The 16,519-nt window shown below is 36.1% G+C and overlaps 4 protein-coding genes across 5 annotated transcripts; 3 read left to right on the top strand and 1 right to left on the bottom strand.

Annotated features, from left to right (window-relative positions):
• The first annotated feature begins 131 nt into the window (after positions 1-131).
• LOC114725874 (LEAF RUST 10 DISEASE-RESISTANCE LOCUS RECEPTOR-LIKE PROTEIN KINASE-like 1.1) lies at positions 132-1,455 on the top strand. Its single transcript, XM_028912446.1, has 3 exons — positions 132-305; positions 746-793; positions 1,124-1,455. Exons 1-3 carry the CDS (start codon positions 161-163, stop codon positions 1,441-1,443), a joined length of 513 nt encoding a protein of 170 aa, XP_028768279.1. The 5' UTR covers positions 132-160; the 3' UTR covers positions 1,444-1,455.
• Positions 1,456-1,462: 7 nt separating this feature from the next.
• Positions 1,463-2,928, top strand: LOC114725872 (LEAF RUST 10 DISEASE-RESISTANCE LOCUS RECEPTOR-LIKE PROTEIN KINASE-like 1.1). The gene is made up of 2 exons (XM_028912444.1): positions 1,463-1,838; positions 2,093-2,928. The coding sequence occupies exons 1-2, from the start codon at positions 1,522-1,524 to the stop codon at positions 2,655-2,657; spliced, it is 882 nt and encodes a 293-aa protein (XP_028768277.1). The 5' UTR covers positions 1,463-1,521; the 3' UTR covers positions 2,658-2,928.
• A 5,634-nt stretch (positions 2,929-8,562) lies between these two features.
• LOC114725888 (uncharacterized) lies at positions 8,563-9,033 on the top strand. The gene has a single exon (XM_028912454.1). The coding sequence runs from the start codon at positions 8,563-8,565 to the stop codon at positions 9,031-9,033; it is 471 nt and encodes a 156-aa protein (XP_028768287.1).
• Positions 9,034-9,955: 922 nt separating this feature from the next.
• Positions 9,956-15,843, bottom strand: LOC114725871 (nicotinamide adenine dinucleotide transporter 1, chloroplastic-like). Of its 2 annotated transcripts, none has more exons than XM_028912442.1 (9): positions 15,264-15,843; positions 14,935-15,018; positions 14,382-14,488; positions 13,756-13,804; positions 13,486-13,598; positions 12,509-12,603; positions 10,817-10,905; positions 10,616-10,710; positions 9,956-10,500 (listed from the first exon to the last, which is right to left on the bottom strand). In XM_028912442.1, exons 1-9 carry the CDS (start codon positions 15,343-15,345, stop codon positions 10,120-10,122), a joined length of 1,095 nt encoding a protein of 364 aa, XP_028768275.1. In that variant the 5' UTR covers positions 15,346-15,843; the 3' UTR covers positions 9,956-10,119. The 2 variants fall into 2 exon arrangements, with proteins under 2 accessions (XP_028768275.1, XP_028768276.1); XM_028912443.1 differs by having other exon boundaries at positions 13,486-13,595.
• Between the last annotated feature and the right edge of the window lie 676 nt (positions 15,844-16,519).

Here is a 16,519-nt window from a genome sequence, read left to right as displayed (position 1 = left end):
CTATTGTGACCAGTTACTGGTGCTCCTCGTCCTCCTGACCTGGCACGAGCTCTCTCCCAGAATGCTCCACTCTTCGGCGTCCTTGCAGCATGTCCTACACAAAGACTTTTGGTTCTCATGTGGTGCAAAATGCTCCACTCTTCGGCGTCCTTGCAAAGACATGTCCTACACCAAAGACTTTTGGTTCTCATGTGGTGCAATAGTTATTGAAGTAGAATTATCAGTTGATGATGACTGTAACAAGTGCAACCACAACGGAGGACAATGTCTAGTTGACGACAACTATAACTTCTATTGCGATACAGGTGTGTGTGTATATCTCTCTCTCTCTCTATATATATATATATCCATACACAAAAACACGCACTCCAGCAACATCCCTTTTATCTATGCTTTCCTTATATATGATTAATTCCTTGGCTTTTTTTATTCATTTATGTGACTTGCTCCTTGTTTTCTGCACAAATATTCTTGGTATAAATCTAGTGAGAATCCCACGGATGCAGACACTGTGTCTTTTGAGTATTATTTCTTTTGGTTTTCTGGTTTACCTTTCAGCATGGCCTATTGCCCATTTTTAACACGCACGCATATTCAAGTGATTTTCCTCTTATCATTGGCATAAACTTGCCTTAGCTTTGATAATTAGAACAGTGGAGCCTTGACAAATTTGATGCTGATACTTTATATATAATTGCTCAATTGATTTTTGACACATGATTTATTTTCTCATCTCGAGCTGCAGAGAAGGAGAACAGGCTGCTGAAGTTGGGGTTTGGACTTGGGCTTGGAGGTAATCTTATAATTTACACTTTAAAAAGCTTTTAATGATCCTGTCTGCTACTACGTCAAATTCAATCAAAATTTATCTAGCACCGGCTATAAAATATATTTTTTGAGGAAAAAAATAATGTTTCATTAATATATCCAGTTAACGATAAACCCATCCCTTTTTATGCTACTATAGGAGAAGATTTAGGAAGAATTAATATCTTTGACACCTTTCATGTGCAAGGTGAACAAGTACTTAATTACAAGATTATATTCAATCTCGTTTTCAGGTATAATAAACTATAATTTAGAATTAGGCACATATAAAGCGGGATCTCGTATTCTTGTGCAGTTTTGTCGATTGGACTGATAGGCTGTTTGATCATAATTTGGCGGCAACGTAAGCAGTATAACAAACACAAACACGCATCTTCAAATGTCCAATTGCAATCAGCAAACAATGGTGGAACTGTTCGTAATACTGATCTAGAAAGTGGCATGTCTTACTTTGGGATACCCATCTTCTCTTACGAGGAGCTTGAAAATGCAACAAATAATTTTGATCATTCAAGAGAACTTGGAAGTGGAGGCTTTGGCAATGTTTATTATGGTAATAATGCTCTCACACACTATATACTTTCTTTTTCTTCAATGAAACATTTAGATTATTAATTAACTAGTGTTGATGTTGGACGAGAAGTTGCAGTGAAGCGACTATATGATCATAATTACAAACGAATAGAACAGTTTATGAATGAAGTAACTATCCTAACTCGCTTGCGCCATCGCAATCTCGTGTCTCTTTATGGCTGCACTTCCCGCCGTTGCCGAGAACTTTTGCTTGTGTATGAATACATTCCAAATGGAACTCTTTCGTGTCATCTTCATGGTGAGATAGGCATTGTAGTTTACTCTTCCATGGCCGATAAGAATCAAGATAGCCATAGAACTGCATCTGCATTAGCATATCTTCATGCTTGTGACACCATTCATCGAGACGTCAAAACCAACAACATCCTCCTAGAAAATGATTGCTGTGTTAAGGTTGCTGATTTTGGGCTTTCAAGGTTGTTTCCCGTTGCCGAGAACTTTTGCTTGTGTATGAATACATTCCAAATGGAACTCTTTCGTGTCATCTTCATGGTGAGATAGGCAATGTAGTTTACTTCCACTTCCGGCCGATAATCAAGATAGCCATAGAAACTGCATCTGCATTAGCATATCTTCATGCTTGTGACACCATTCATCGAGACGTCAAAACCAACAACATCCTCCTAGAAAATGATTGCTGTGTTAAGGTTGCTGATTTTGGGCTTTCAAGGTTGTTTCCCAATGATGTCACCCATGTTTCTACTGCCCCACAAGGGACACCTGGCTATGTTGACCCGGAATATTACCATTGTTATCAACTTACCAACAAAAGTGATGTGTACAGCTTTGGGGTTGTGCTTATTGAACTGATATCATCTCTGCCTGCAGTGGATATCACAAGGGGTAAAGATGAGATAAACTTGGCAGATCTAGCTATGAATAAGATACAGAACAGTGCATTTAAAGAGCTAGTTGATCCTTGTCTTGGTTTTGAGTCAGATAGTGAGGTTAGGAGGATGATAGTTTCAGTTGCAGAGTTGGCTTTTCAGTGTTTACAAAGGGACAAGGAATTGAGACCTTCCATGGATGAGGTTTTGCAGATACTAAGGAGAATAGAGAGTGGAGAGGAGGAAGACAATCATGTAGAAGAAGTGGAAATCCATGGCGGCGTCAATGGCATTTCATGCAGTGGCCCAATATTTCCATCATCACCACCTTCGCCAGATTCCGATGAATCTATATTGTTAAAAACTACAAAGTCACTGCCTCCGGCAACCAAAGCTCGCCACTCATAAATGTTATCAGTACTTAGTTAATGGCTTGTATTTATTTCTTAATATATGATCATATACACCAAAGCATGCTTATGGCGAGGCCGGCAGATGTAAACATTTTAAACTTTAGAGTACGTTTTGTTTGTAAAAATAGTTTCAGTCTTTTGTATTACTATAAGATTAGGAGCTGTACTGTGATAAATACTGCAATTTGTTGAAGTTTTATATTTTATATTTAGATAATAGTGTAACTAATTCGAATTGAGTGGAAGGAATACGTACATGAATTTAATGCTCTTCTCGAGAGTTTTTTTTAAAAAATTATTATTACTCAATACTACACTTCTACTTAAAAGAGAACAAAGTAAACATTAAACGCCCCATTTATATCTTACTCCACTTTTATTTCACAGTACTCAAATTCAATTTTTAAACAGTATACTTATCTTTTTCCTGTCAAAAAAAAAAAAAAAGCAGCATACTTGTCTTCTTTTATCTGTACTACAAGACCGAGATTTTAGATCCAATTATCAAAATTCAAAAGTATTAATATTAAACTTTAATAAAGGCCAAAAAAATATATATTAAACTTTAGTAGACTTATGATGATAATTTAACATATTATTTAGACCTTTTTATTTTTGTTTAAACTTATATGAATATATTTTAGTAAACTGAGTTTTGGTTCTTTTGGGGGAAAAAAAATACTCCTCCGGTTCTTAATATTTAATATAGGACTTAATTGCTAAGTTAATTTTGGTTCTAAATATAAAACTTATTTCTTATATTTATTAATTTTTTCTAAATTACCCACATGGATACTCCCTCAACTATAATCAAGTGAGGGATAAAAGATATTAAGAAAGATGATTATGGTGTTTTAGAAAAAATATATAATATTTTTTATAATTAACTAACTTACCTAACTTTCTTAATCTAATCAAATTAGTTAAATAAATTTTATATTAAGGACCAGATGATTAATTTTCTTCAGAAAGATTAATTGTGGATTCAAAGATCTTAACGTGAACGAAGGGGAGGTTTGAATTTGAGATGGAGAAACTTGAAAACAATGGCCAAGTAAGGACCAGACATGTATGTGTCTTGTGTCACAAGGCTTCCCCACGTCATAATGTTTCTCTCAAGCGTCTTTGACCAAGTCTTCCCCCATTCATTTTTCAGCTCAGGTTTCGTATCAAATGGTTCAAGACGAGGGGACATATTGGAGAAAAGCTTTCTCGTATAATAATTAAAAATAGAAAGTTACATTAGAGAATCAATTTCTAGGGTATAATGGCTCATTTTGAGATGATTGTGTATCCAAATTCATCATTGTTGAATTTTGAAATAAAAAATAGATATCTTTAATTTAGATTATATATATTACTTTTATCTTTTCTCCTGGATTAACCCTTATAGCTCTGATCATTTATATTGCATAAATCTTGGGAAAAAAACGTATTACAACGAGATATGATGAGCCTCGGCATCAACATTTATTTCATGGAAAAAGACCTTGGACCCGTTTTGCCTGAGCCAGACTGATCCATTGTTGAACCGGGTCACACCTGGGCCACAAGTGAAAAAGAAGAAATCACTCTCTTCCCTTTTCTTTTGTGGTCTTAGATGGTTTGATGGCCTTATTTGGTATTACAATTGAAATAACTTATAAACATATTTTTTATAAGTTAAGATAAAAAAATTTTTGCAACTTACCTCATATTCTGTAAATCACGTTTAAAAAGTTACTTATAAACCATTCTAAACAGGTCCAATAACAATTCACAAAACTAGAGTTTAAACTTTGAACATTGACTTGAAAAATGCGTGACTCACACGTCAGGAATTCAAAACAAATAGTCTTTCTGACGAATTCATTAGGGGAAACTAAGATGAAAAATTGGTCATGCTCCTTCACCGGAACAAAAGGTCTACGTAAATTCAAACTAATGACTCGTTTGGAATATAAAGTAAATATATAAGAGGAGTTTTATCTTAACTTACATAAAACGTATTTATAAGTATTTTTGAATGCTATCCCAAACAAGCCTTAAATGTCACAGGACTGCCTTCCCCTTCATTTTCTCGCAAGCCCATTTCATCCAATTCTTCCAGTCATATTCCAAACCATAGCGCGTATGAAACAGTTCGAGTATGTGATATACTGGGAAGAAAGTTCAACCATAGTCACAGAGAATCAGGTTCTTGTCCCAGTCTATAGTCTCCTTGGCGGGGAATGGCTTCGTTTGCGTGTTTCCCTTCCTCTTGTTTCTTCTCTCAGTCGTATAAAAGTGGGAAGCCTGAGAAGTGTCCCTCATCGTTTAATTGTGGACAATTTGGGAGCCTCCACTTCCCTCTCGCCGAGCCAGAACTGAGACACTGTAGCTTTATGGTAACACGTGGTTGTGATTAGAGCGGTTAATATGAGTTGAGTTTGCGGGCTCAACTTGTCAACCCCCCATAAAGTGATATGTTAGGTTGAAGAAAATAAAATTCATTTTAATGCGGGCTGAAAAACCTAGTAACCTACAACCTACATCAGACTAACCCGCCACCCTTTTTTAAATTTTCTTACAATTTTTATTTAATTTTGATAAAAATTTTTTTATCATTTTCACTTAATTTATATATAACTTTGTATTTTATTAGAGATTTTGATTCTAAATTTGATTGCTCATTTTTTTATTGTTTTACTATTTTTATACCAATAAAATAATTATTAGCATTTTATATTCAACCTTTGAGATTAATTTAATTATATAATTATATGAATATATAATAATAAGAAGAATTTGGTTTATAAAAAATTTATAACTTAATCTAAAAGAATTTTAAATATATGCATAAAAATTTTTTTAAAAAAATGGAGACCCACCAACCGACCTTTTAACAGGCAGGTTGGCCAAATATGAGCCTGTCACGAGACAGTCTTTTTAGGACCAGCTCGTATGGTCTCGAGTCCACAACGCGCTGATCCACCGTCAACCAAAACGATTCGACTGGGGAATAATGGAAAAATATTTCTGCTTAGAAATGTGGTTCAGCAGGAGAAACTCATCACAGTTTATAACCTAGAACAGTATAGAACCTCAGGAGTTTTCAACACTAACATGCCTCTTCCTGTAATAAATTCTCCTTCGGCTCCCTTTCATGTAAAAAACAACGTAACCAGTTTAGACGCAACCACGACCTCCCCAATGCATCAGCCCCCCTGCTGGTTTCAACAATCATGCCTGTCCTGACCTTGATGTCTTTTGTCGCAACTTACACATGCCTCCTCCTCCTCCTACCCGTGACCAGCAACAAATCTCTTTTAATGCTTGCTCCATTCTTCAGCTTCCTCGCAAGAACCTGACATGTATCACAGATTTTTCGTCATTCTGATGCGGTGAAATAGATATTGAAGTACGAGTATCTAATGACTGTGATGAGTGTTACAACCACAAGGGAGGCCAATGTCAAGTTGACAACAACAATAACTTCTACTGCCACATAGGTATACACACACACACACACACAGCAGCAACCTCCCTTTTATATATGCTTTCCATTCCATTACCCAAATATCGGATCTATAGTTATGCTAAAAAAATTTCATCTTAGCTTTTTCTTTTTTGACCAAGAATTTTATATCCTAGCTAGATGATTAGAATTTTGGACGTTTTAGTTATCTGCACTCCAGTCAGTCAGTATTTACAAATTTGACGCCGAGACCCGGGTAATGATTTCTTCTCTCAAGTTTAACTGCAGAGACTGGGAGTAGGCTATTCAAATGGGACCCTGGTTTGGGCTGGCAAGTAATGTTCATACTAGCGTTTTAAAGATTCTGTTTATCATCAATCACTGCTATGTCAAATTCAAAGTGTCTTCCTTCTCTGGTGTTCTTATTTCACATTCTCATCATTTCAATATTGTTGCAGACAAGGAATTGAGACCTCCTATGGATGAGGTTCTGGAGATACTAACAAGTATTGAGAGTGGGAAGGAGGAACTCAGTTGTCCAGAAGAAGGGACTAATCATGGGGTAACGGGGACTTTCCATAGTGGTATGGAACATCACCCGTCTCCTCCTTCACCGGACAACGAAGAGGCTATGTTGTTGAAAAATATATAGTCACTTCCTTCAACAAAAGACGTCACTGATAAGTGGCACAGTGGGTTAACATGTAGCGTCAGTAATTAGATAATGGCTTATCTTTTACACCACATAATAGTGATGACATGGTACGGGGATGTAAATATAAAAGGATAAACATAAAAAGCAGAGTTTGCAAACTATAAGAACTGGTTTTTCGCATGCAATAGTCAGTAAAAGTTGATTATGGTCCGCAACGATTTTTCCTGTCTTTTTTATAGCTGCTGGTTTGTTTTTACATCATCATTTAAGGATATTCAAGCAGTTACACAGAAAACGAAAGATCCGAGGCTTTTTTGTTTTTCAGTCTTACAAATGGAAAAAAAGCCATAAAGTCTTTTAAAAATGATGATTGAATTCAAAGAAAGAAAGAGAATCAGCCCATCAATTGTGTCCTGGTGAACAAGAAAAAGGACACAGAAAACCATTCCGAAAACAGATCTCGTCCTTCCCCCCTGTTTTGACTATGCCTTAAAACTTGGAAATGGAGGCTTTGTCACCGCTTACTACAGTAAAGTTCCCTCACACTGCCCAGTTCCCAACATGCTTAAAGCATGGATTTGAATTCCATTTTCATTTTCATATGCCCAATTCCATGCTACCAGACGGGTTAGTTTTAAAAAAAAAAAAAGAAAGAAAGAAAGAAAGAAATTCATCTTTTTGAGTTGAAATGCATATCACTAACGTGCTCTTTTTCTGAAAACGAGGGTTCTTCATAATCATGCTGTGCCTCAGACAAAGCATGGAGATCAAACAAACACAATCCAAATTAGAGCCCGTTTGAATGATTTATAAATAACTTTTTATATGGAATACGAAATTTATTCGTGAATATGCCCATTTCCAAGCTACCAAAGGGGTTAGTTGAAGTTTATCTCGACTTGTACGTGTTTATTCGTGAATGTGATTCTAAACGAGCTCTTACCGCATGAAACCTACATATGCCTGAGCAACTGTGGATCCTTATTCCCTTGACCAATTAACCTCATATCATCAATATCTCTTTCTGTAGTTCTCTGTTTTCTGCTCTTCTTCCCATGACTTTATTAAAATTTTATTAATTAATAGAATATTTAAAAATTACACTTTGGTCTAATCTGATTTTACATGGGGCGACAAATTATGGGAATGAGCAAAATTGCCTTCATCCATATATATGGAATTTGTCATAGTATGGTTTTTTTTCCATATAAATGGCCAGATTCGGTAAAAATGTCTTGCGGTATTAGATTTTTCCCACTAATCATATAAAAAGACATAGCTGTTTATTTTTTTCCAATGACATTGACAGTTAACGAATGTTTTATTTAATTTTTCCATTTTGACTTCACAATGAAAACTCATTACTGATGGATTTCTTTTATATTCAAGGAGTAAGATGGAGAACGAAGAGCTGTGGGGGAGTGTGAGACTTTTTTGGGTTTTATGTTTCGCATTCGGAAAAAGTCATAAAGTCCTTTTCTGAGATCTTTGGCCAAACCATTGATGATTGAATATCTGTCCTCTGTTTGAAATTATAAAGAAAGAAAGAGAAGCAATCCATCAATTGTGTCATGGGATGAAAAGGAAAAAGATCAAAGCAAACCATTTCCAAAACCGATCACGCTCTGCCTCCCAACCTTGAACTCATAATTCCCCTTGTTCCCTTTACAATCATAACTCAATTCAAATTCAAAGTCACTGAAACTCAAACAAGTACGTTTAAGAGAGCCTTTAAACATTCAAGCCACGTACTCAGACTCGCACTCAGAGAGAGAGAGTGTGTGAGAGTGAGAGAAGACTCACCTGGAAATGGCGACGCTTCAGAAATTCAAGCTTCTCGCGACGCAGTGTGGCATGACTCGGAGCCCGACACGAAGCCCCAGGACAAGCCCGATGGTTCAATTCCGCCGGCGGAAAATCACTCTGCGGATGCTGCTAAACCGCAACACAGGCCGCCAGTCACCAAGGCGGCGAAATTCACCGATTGAGAAGAGTCTTCTGTTTGGTGTGTCGGAGGTAAAGAAGAAGGAGAAACGCAAGGAACTGATGCGGCGGCACTCTTTGAAGGAACTCTTCGTGTCTTCGCCGCCAAAAGAAGAAACCAGGGAGGATATTCCGATCAGAGTGTCAGACTCCGTGGGGACGGTGGTCGGTCTTGGCGGTCCGGTTATATGGAGCAATGGACCCGGGTCACCCAAATCAGTTTGGAGGGGCTTTAGAATCCGGTTGTTGCTGAAGAGAGGTTGGCGCCCTGGGCTTGATACTGTTTTCGAGCAATAAAAATTTCACGGATCTGTAAACACTTATGTGGGTCACTGGATCATGTTTACGAATTACGATACAGTGAAGATTAATTTCAGTATTCACAAAATCACGAGTAATCAGCTTGTTCTCGCTTTATCAATTATTAACTTTTTTGTTATGAAGATGATATGTATGTAATATATTCTCCATCGGAATATTTCATTGCTTAAATAAAAACGTCCGCGTCTGTGCTTAATTTCTTTGTTTTTATTTAGAAATTGATCTATTTCTTCTTTAAACATTCCTTGACAGTATATGAGTTGATTTAAATAATAAGATATTATATTTTAAAATAAATTTTGAAAAAATTAAACTAAAATTCTTATTGTATTCATTACCAAGAATGAGAAGTTCAACTTTTTTTCTTGTGACTGTTGTTATTTGTCAAAACTGCTTGTTTTTAGGCTTCATTTTTTGGTCACAGCCTGGAGAATATTTGTGACATGGGAGTTAATGGAAAACAAATTTAGAAGTCAAGATGCTTCAGCCTATTTTCTTCACAACTCATCAAGCCTCCTATAAATTTTGGCAAGAAGAATAAAACTTTTTCTATTGTAGCAAATGATATAGGGAAAATGGCAAAAAAAAAAAAAACCGTTGAAATTAAATAATTGCATACAAGGACCAAGTCATAAAATTGTTGTCAAAATCTACACTATTTTGTAACGGGTCTTGATTTGTAATTTTTCTATTTTGACGGTCTTGTTTTGCAATTTTTCCAATGATATATGTAATATTAAACAGGGATCTTCTAAATTTGAAGATTCCTGAAGTTCTTTGAGTTTGTGAGTTGAATTTTCTTGTTTTCTGTGACATTCACTAGCGCAAAGCAAAATCAGGTTTAAGAATAGAAGAAAGAAATCCAACCCCATCCATTTTGCGTTCCAGAATGGCCTTATTTTATTCAACACCCTGTTTTTGGGTCAACACCCTGCACATTCATGTTGAATCAAGCATTTGCATCCCAGAGAAGAAATTTCAGAGGTGACCCCAACTTATTATAAATAAAAAAATGAATAAAATAAAAACGAAAAGGAGACTACAGAAAATAACATAACTCCCCTATCCGTGTCTAGATAGCTGCTCTTTATTTAAAGCTGTCTTATTAGACTCAGACGGTGATTGCCTCCACCCTGTGTTGTCTTCGAATTTTTTGTCACTGTTGTTTGGCTGCGGCTTGCTAAGGTCATCTGGTTTACGAGACCCTTGTGAGTATCCCATGTCCTGAGGTACAACACGTTGCAGAAACCTCTGTATCATCTCAAAGCTGGTGAATGTAATTACAGCTGATGGAGTTGTTCTTAGTAAATTTGTCGCACAACCCCGATAGAAGCCGGGAAGGCCTTCAGTATGGAACACCTTCCTAGAACAGTCAACAAGCCCAGCATACTGGACCCCGGCACTTTTGGCCTGGCCTTGCTCCTGCAGCCTCGCACGAATCACCTGGGAAATTGACATTAAGAGGGAAAAAAAATAAAAACTTTAAAACTACAGAGAGCTACTGCAGATGGAGATCCAACAATTGTTTTGCATATCAATTTAGCCAGGCTTAGCATACCTCATGTGGATAAGTCATTACAGAGGCAATTACTTTTGCAATTGAGGATGCAATGGCAACCTTTCCGGGGCCCAGTTTGTCAACAGTTGTATCATCTGAAGTATTTGAAATTTTCACTTAATCAGCTATGCTTCAGAAAGAGAGATTCATTTGCTCCAAGTTTAGAGGAATATGTAGATAAATCTGTGTCATCGAAATTACCCTTTTCCGCCATGTATGACTTGATCTTTTCATATGCTGGGAATTGAATAGCAACATGACTTACACCAGCCAAGGAAGGCACTATGCCACTGTTTCACAAGAACAAACTATCACTGACTCCAGAAAGAGGTAGGCCCAGCTCATCTAGCGTATTTTACTTTATTTTGCTTGAATTGTGTTTACTCTAGGGTAAATGAACGATTTCATCCTTCAAAAGTCACTCTCTAAATTTCTGGTCCTCCAAAAGCAAAGCATCTCAATAGGATTCATTCTCAAGCTCAACTGAAATCCCCACCTAATATCAATAGCACATGGCTATTAGACATAAAAGGGGTTGACATTAATGAATCAATAAATAGCATGGGCACCAGAGGTCCAAAAGAGTAGTTGGAAGAATAGACAAGGAGGACACTTGTCGTGCAGGAAATGGAGAATTTAAAGGGGTCACATGGATTGATGGGGAAGAACGTTTTAGTGAACGGTCCAGAAGGGAGAGGAAGTAACTGCCTTTCTCTTTATGTTATTGTGTTGAGAAAATTTCTGTGTGCGTGCGCCATGCTTGTAGCTCTTGTGCTACCAAGTCTTTTATCTGTAGCGATAATACTATGTTTATCTGTAACAGTAATACTATGAGCTATGATCTCTGAGTTTTGGGGAGTCTTGTTGTAGATATTTTCTGTCCATAGTGTGCTTTTGGTTTCAATATCAGTGCAGAGTTTATTTTGACATCCGACCAAGTCAGGACAAGTTACTGACAGTCGTCCAAAGGCTTTTTACCCGATCAAAATGGGCCATCTAATAGACAAAGCTCGTGTTCATTTAACAGACTTGCTGATGTAGCATTAACAGAAACCTATATGGCCATCGACACTTGCTGAGTGGCATTTCCCAAAAGTGGCATCACACTGACGGCGTCTTAGCTTTATAAAATTTGCCTAACGGTGTCTTTTTGAGGGACATGCCACCAAGCAAGCTCGGTTCATTAGTTAACATCATCTTACGCTCCCATTAGTGCCACATCAGCAAGTCTTTAAGGTTTGCTCGATGGAAGGGTCATTTTGATTGGGAGAAAACTTTTTGGAAGACTAAGTTGTGAGGCTTTACAATTGGAGGACCAAATTGAGAGGAAAGTGACAATATAGAAACTCCATCAATTCACTCTCCAGTATACCATGAGCAGGGCAGTCTGTATACATCTATGAACTTAGATTGGTATGCGGGAGACAGATCAAAGAGATAATGTGCACAACAACGAAAAATTATCAGCAAACATGCATAGTTTATGCTTCACTGTTAATTTTTTACACATTTATCTAATTTTAAATAACACTTAATTTACTGTCTTCTTTCCCCATGAACAGATGTACCAAACGAGGATACTTAGCAGCCAAAGGCTCTAGAAGATCCCCAGACATTTATTTTTTATTAGATAGTACAATTGATCAGATCTTCATAAGCATGCGGTTAATAAAAATAGTATTCATTATGTTTAGCTAATCAAAATAAGATTCATTACATTTTTTAAAGGAAAAGAATGTAATATAAGCAAACATTACTTCATCAAGCTAAATAGTAAATATTACAAGTTGGAGGTTGTAGGGTTGTCCCACTTGTGTAACGGGCCATTAGTGCCAGCCCCTCTAATTTAACCAAGAAAAAAGACAAGAAGACAACTACAACTGAAAAACTTACCTATACAGCCCTCGTATGCCTTCCTCGTGCATTATCCTCGTCAAAGCAGAAAGAATGCTTTTGTACGGAACAACGTCAGACCTCATTCCTTGCGTCTGATGTGTTTTGGGGGGAAAAAAAGAATCAATCAATGCCCAAAATAGCAATAAAAAAAACCATTTTCAAAATGATGTTAGGTAAAAAGGAGTAAGAAAGCTAAGCCATTGATTGCACGACGCATATGAAGATTCTGTTTCCAAAGTCCATCCTGAAGTAATGGCTTAGATTTTTTTTTTTCCAAGGGGAAAAAACGACCCAATGTACATATAAGCAAAATGAAGAAAAGGGAAAATCGAGGAATTGGCCAAAAGCAATCTTGAACTACACTACTTTGATATTTTCATCTACTTCCCTCAGTAGAATTCTAATTTCTTGGCTAGATGAAGGTTTTGCAGGAATGATTTTAATCACCAATGATTTCTCATATGAGGATAATTTTCAAGGCCTTGCATCATGCTTTTACAACCCACTTTTCCTTCATTATCTTAATATATAAGAAGAAGGGTTACTGCTAAACCAAACTATCTTTGGAATTAAAAAGAATCATGATAAAACTTGGCTGATACTGAAGATATGGCAATCCTAGCATGTACCAATGAATATATAGATTTAAAAGAATAAGAATTTATGATAAACAATTTCATTGAAACTGAAAGACTTACAGGCAAAGGGTAGATACATAATTTAACTCCAAAATATTAAACCATTAAACAGCTAGAAATTAGAGCATAAACAGATTTTCAAGCCTAACCATTTAGTTGGGAAAGAAAATACTACAGGTGCAGCCAAGGAGCTTAAAATTACATGCAAAGAAATAAGATATAGGGGACATGTGCATGAAAGATTGAGAAGCAATGATTGTGAGCTCAAAATCATAGGCTTCTTTTTATATATTTTAACTGCAATTACATTTACAGGCATGAGAAGCATATACTTACTTGAAGTCTGGTCTTAACAACCCACAATGGATTTGTTGAAATTGCTGTTGCTGCCCCAGCACCAGCAGCAGCTACCATATTTTCAACAGTTGATAATTGGCGGCAACTATCTGCTGCAGTACTACCAATGAAGAATGTTATAAAAATAAAACCAAACTGGAAAAGAAAGCTTGATTGAAATAAATCACATAATTTAGTAGTCAGCATTTAAGAAATTCAAATGAAGACACAATGCCTGTGTGTAGTGCTCAACATTTGCATAATATTTACCTTGTGAAAGGAAAAGGCCTTTCAGTTGACCATAAACTGTGAAGTAAACCTACAAATAAAAACAGTATAACTTCTACATTTCGAGAAATATGAAGAGCAACTATAACAAACACATAACGGGATGCTATAGGGAAGACACTTCATAGTCTAATATAATGAATATTCATCCCTCAACCACATACTTCCGAAAACTCATCATGATGCTGGTAGCAGCAGTTAATTTTCAAGTGACAAATTTCTCCAAGACAGATGTGCAAAAATGTTTATTCCTCCAGACCCAACAGTCGCATGGAGAAAACTCAATATGGCGCTTTGTTAAAATAAGGAGCATATGGAGAGGGGGGGAGCTTTAAGATTAGGAAGGATACCAAAAACTCTATTAAAAAAGCAGATGCATAGTTGTAAGCAGGTGGGTTGAAATCGATTGTTAACATTGAAGTATGTTAAAGAGGGGAAGGACAAAAGACTAACAAGTACACCCTAAGTCCTAAGTCACAGATCTTGCATTTTTTTGTTATGATAATTATTTATAAATATTCATGCGAAGAATAAAGATGTAGTTACTATCCAAAAAAATAAATAAATAATAAAGACGTAGTTAGAGAGCAACAGGAGGAGAAATGCACCGCCCAGTTTGGAAGTAATGCTATTATTGTTGGGGAAAGGCCACGGTAAATTCCCCTGAAACCTTCAGTCCTGATTATATTCCGCAAGCTTGTGACAATAAAACTACCTAGGAAATAGCACACCTCAGCTTGAGGAAAATCCAATAACAAATGATTTATTAATGCATATTTGAACAGTACTTCCAACTTATATCTACGACAATTCTCATAGAATAAAATGATCCAGCACCAGCTGCAGAACGTACAACCCCAGCCTTTTTTGAAAGACAGGAAACACATGTTTATCATATATATCGAAGTCCCAGATTTTCAAAACCAAGATTACTTCTCTATCTTGTTAATATTTAACAAGTTAACGCGGAACTATTGTCTTTGAGCAATTGGACAAGAAACACATGTTTATCGCATACATCAAAGTCCCAGATTTTCAAATCTCAACCAATATTACTTCTCTATCTTATTAATATTTAACAAGTTAACGCAAACTATTGTCCTTGAGCAATTGAGAATTAAATTAAGTGAACCAACTTAAAGAAAAGGAATTTTAGCATGCCTTTGTGCCCAGGAGGAACGCCATGAACTTGTAGTCTCGTCTTGATTACATCCAGTGGACAAACAAATGTAGCCGCTATAGCCCCTGCAATGCGATCAAGTCAGTCCTCTAGTAATAAATTTAACACTAACACTCGAACAAGAAGCAATACAAATCTGTGCCTCAAAAACTTACAAGTCACTATTTAAATAAGTAAATGATAGGATAGACTTCGAGTGAAATAACAGAAAAGTAGCTTTCAGCGATTGGAATGAAAAATGAAGAAAACAACATAAAAGCAATAAAACTGAGCTCAAAATTGAGCAAGGATCAGAAGCAGAGTAACTTACCAGCAGCAGCTCCAGCACCCGCGTTGCAGATGACATCTCTGGCGCTTTGCTTACCACCATGAGATTTACCATTACTACTCATATTAAAGAAAACAAATCAATGCAAAATTTTCCTAACAAACCGAAGTAAATGCCTTGATAATATCTCAAAACGAAATCGAGTTCTCATGGCAGATCTTCAGAATGGGCTACTTTTATACGAACCCTGCAACTATTGGGGTGTCGAACATCCCAGAAGACGGGCTATTCAATTTGCTGTTAACTTCTCCGAAGGGTTTATTGAAGCGATGAATCGGTCTAAGAACGATGTGGGCGCGAACAAAACGGCTTGGACTGGGAAAAAGCCTAAGAAATTCATAGGAAATCTAAGAGACGAAAGACGATGTAATTTGACAGAATGTTTGCGTTCTCTTTCTCTCTATTCTTCAGGGTATTTGTTTTCATTCTTTCCCAGAGTACCTGATGCTAAAAGGTGCGGACTTGACTGTTGGTCATGCTCTCTCAATGTTAAAGCAGACGTTGCTGCCAAATTCGTGGACCTTTCTTCGTGAAACAGATCATTACATTCTTGGTAAGCATAACCGTGGATTCAGGGTTTAGACTTTGGAGAAATGAGGCGAGGCGGTTAATGTTGCCGGCGAGTTTTAAAAGTGGGACCACATGGTCAACCGGAAAGGCGGCAGTTCTCGGTTTTCCTATTTCAATCGCTTTAACAATTTTTTTCCCAACAAATTTAAATTAAAAAAAAATCAATTAGTATAATGTGATTTGTGTTTAAATTAGTATTTATAAAAAATCAGTTAAAAAATAAAACTCATTTAGATGGTTAATAAAAAATAAGTTAAATGTAAAATAATTAAAAAAGATATAAACTTTATTAAATAGTAATGTTTTATATTATGTGATATTCATGTAATAATTTATTTAGCTTCCTCAATTTCTTCAAATTAATTTATTGGGGCCTTATGTTAAAGAGTAAAAGTAGTGTATACTTACGTATACAATTTTATAAATTCAAAAAAAATAATTAAATTTTATTAGGTAACTTTTTTAGAAAAACTATTAAATTATTGGATCAAGATAGAATCCACTTAAATACTATTATCTTTCTTTTCATTTTTATTGTTTTCTCTGTCCTTGCTACCAACTAAAAAGGCTCAAATTTTAAGTTTTGTTTGTAATTGAATTTTTCTCCAAAAGCTCATTTGAGAAAAAGCTAATTCAAACAAGTATCATTATGAAAATAAGCCACCAAT

This window comes from Neltuma alba, unplaced genomic scaffold (genome assembly GCF_004799145.2).
Source record: "Neltuma alba isolate B1F8T4 unplaced genomic scaffold, ASM479914v2 tig00012286_pilon, whole genome shotgun sequence".
In the NCBI taxonomy this organism is placed as follows: Eukaryota; Viridiplantae; Streptophyta; class Magnoliopsida; order Fabales; family Fabaceae; genus Neltuma; species Neltuma alba.
The sequence above is the reverse complement of the archived record's forward strand: the minus strand, read 5'-3'. Positions and strand labels throughout refer to the sequence as shown.

Bases quoted from the DNA above. Each gene is read 5' to 3' on its own strand.
- LOC114725874 (XM_028912446.1), top strand. From the start codon at position 161: ATGTCCTACACCAAAGACTTTTGGTTCTCATGTGGTGCAATAGTTATT. The intron at 306-745 runs GTGTGTGTGTAT...CTCGAGCTGCAG, and splicing joins TAACTTCTATTGCGATACAG to AGAAGGAGAACAGGCTGCTG. The intron at 794-1,123 runs GTAATCTTATAA...ATTCTTGTGCAG, and splicing joins GTTTGGACTTGGGCTTGGAG to TTTTGTCGATTGGACTGATA.
- LOC114725872 (XM_028912444.1), top strand. From the start codon at position 1,522: ATGAATGAAGTAACTATCCTAACTCGCTTGCGCCATCGCAATCTCGTG. The intron at 1,839-2,092 runs GTTGTTTCCCGT...TGGGCTTTCAAG, and splicing joins GCTGATTTTGGGCTTTCAAG to GTTGTTTCCCAATGATGTCA.
- LOC114725888 (XM_028912454.1), top strand. From the start codon at position 8,563: ATGGCGACGCTTCAGAAATTCAAGCTTCTCGCGACGCAGTGTGGCATG.
- LOC114725871 (XM_028912442.1), bottom strand. From the start codon at position 15,345: ATGAGTAGTAATGGTAAATCTCATGGTGGTAAGCAAAGCGCCAGAGAT. The intron at 14,489-14,934 runs GCATGCTAAAAT...GCTATTTCCTAG, and splicing joins CGTTCCTCCTGGGCACAAAG to GTAGTTTTATTGTCACAAGC. The intron at 10,906-12,508 runs GTAAGTTTTTCA...CTTGTGAAACAG, and splicing joins GGCATACGAGGGCTGTATAG to TGGCATAGTGCCTTCCTTGG.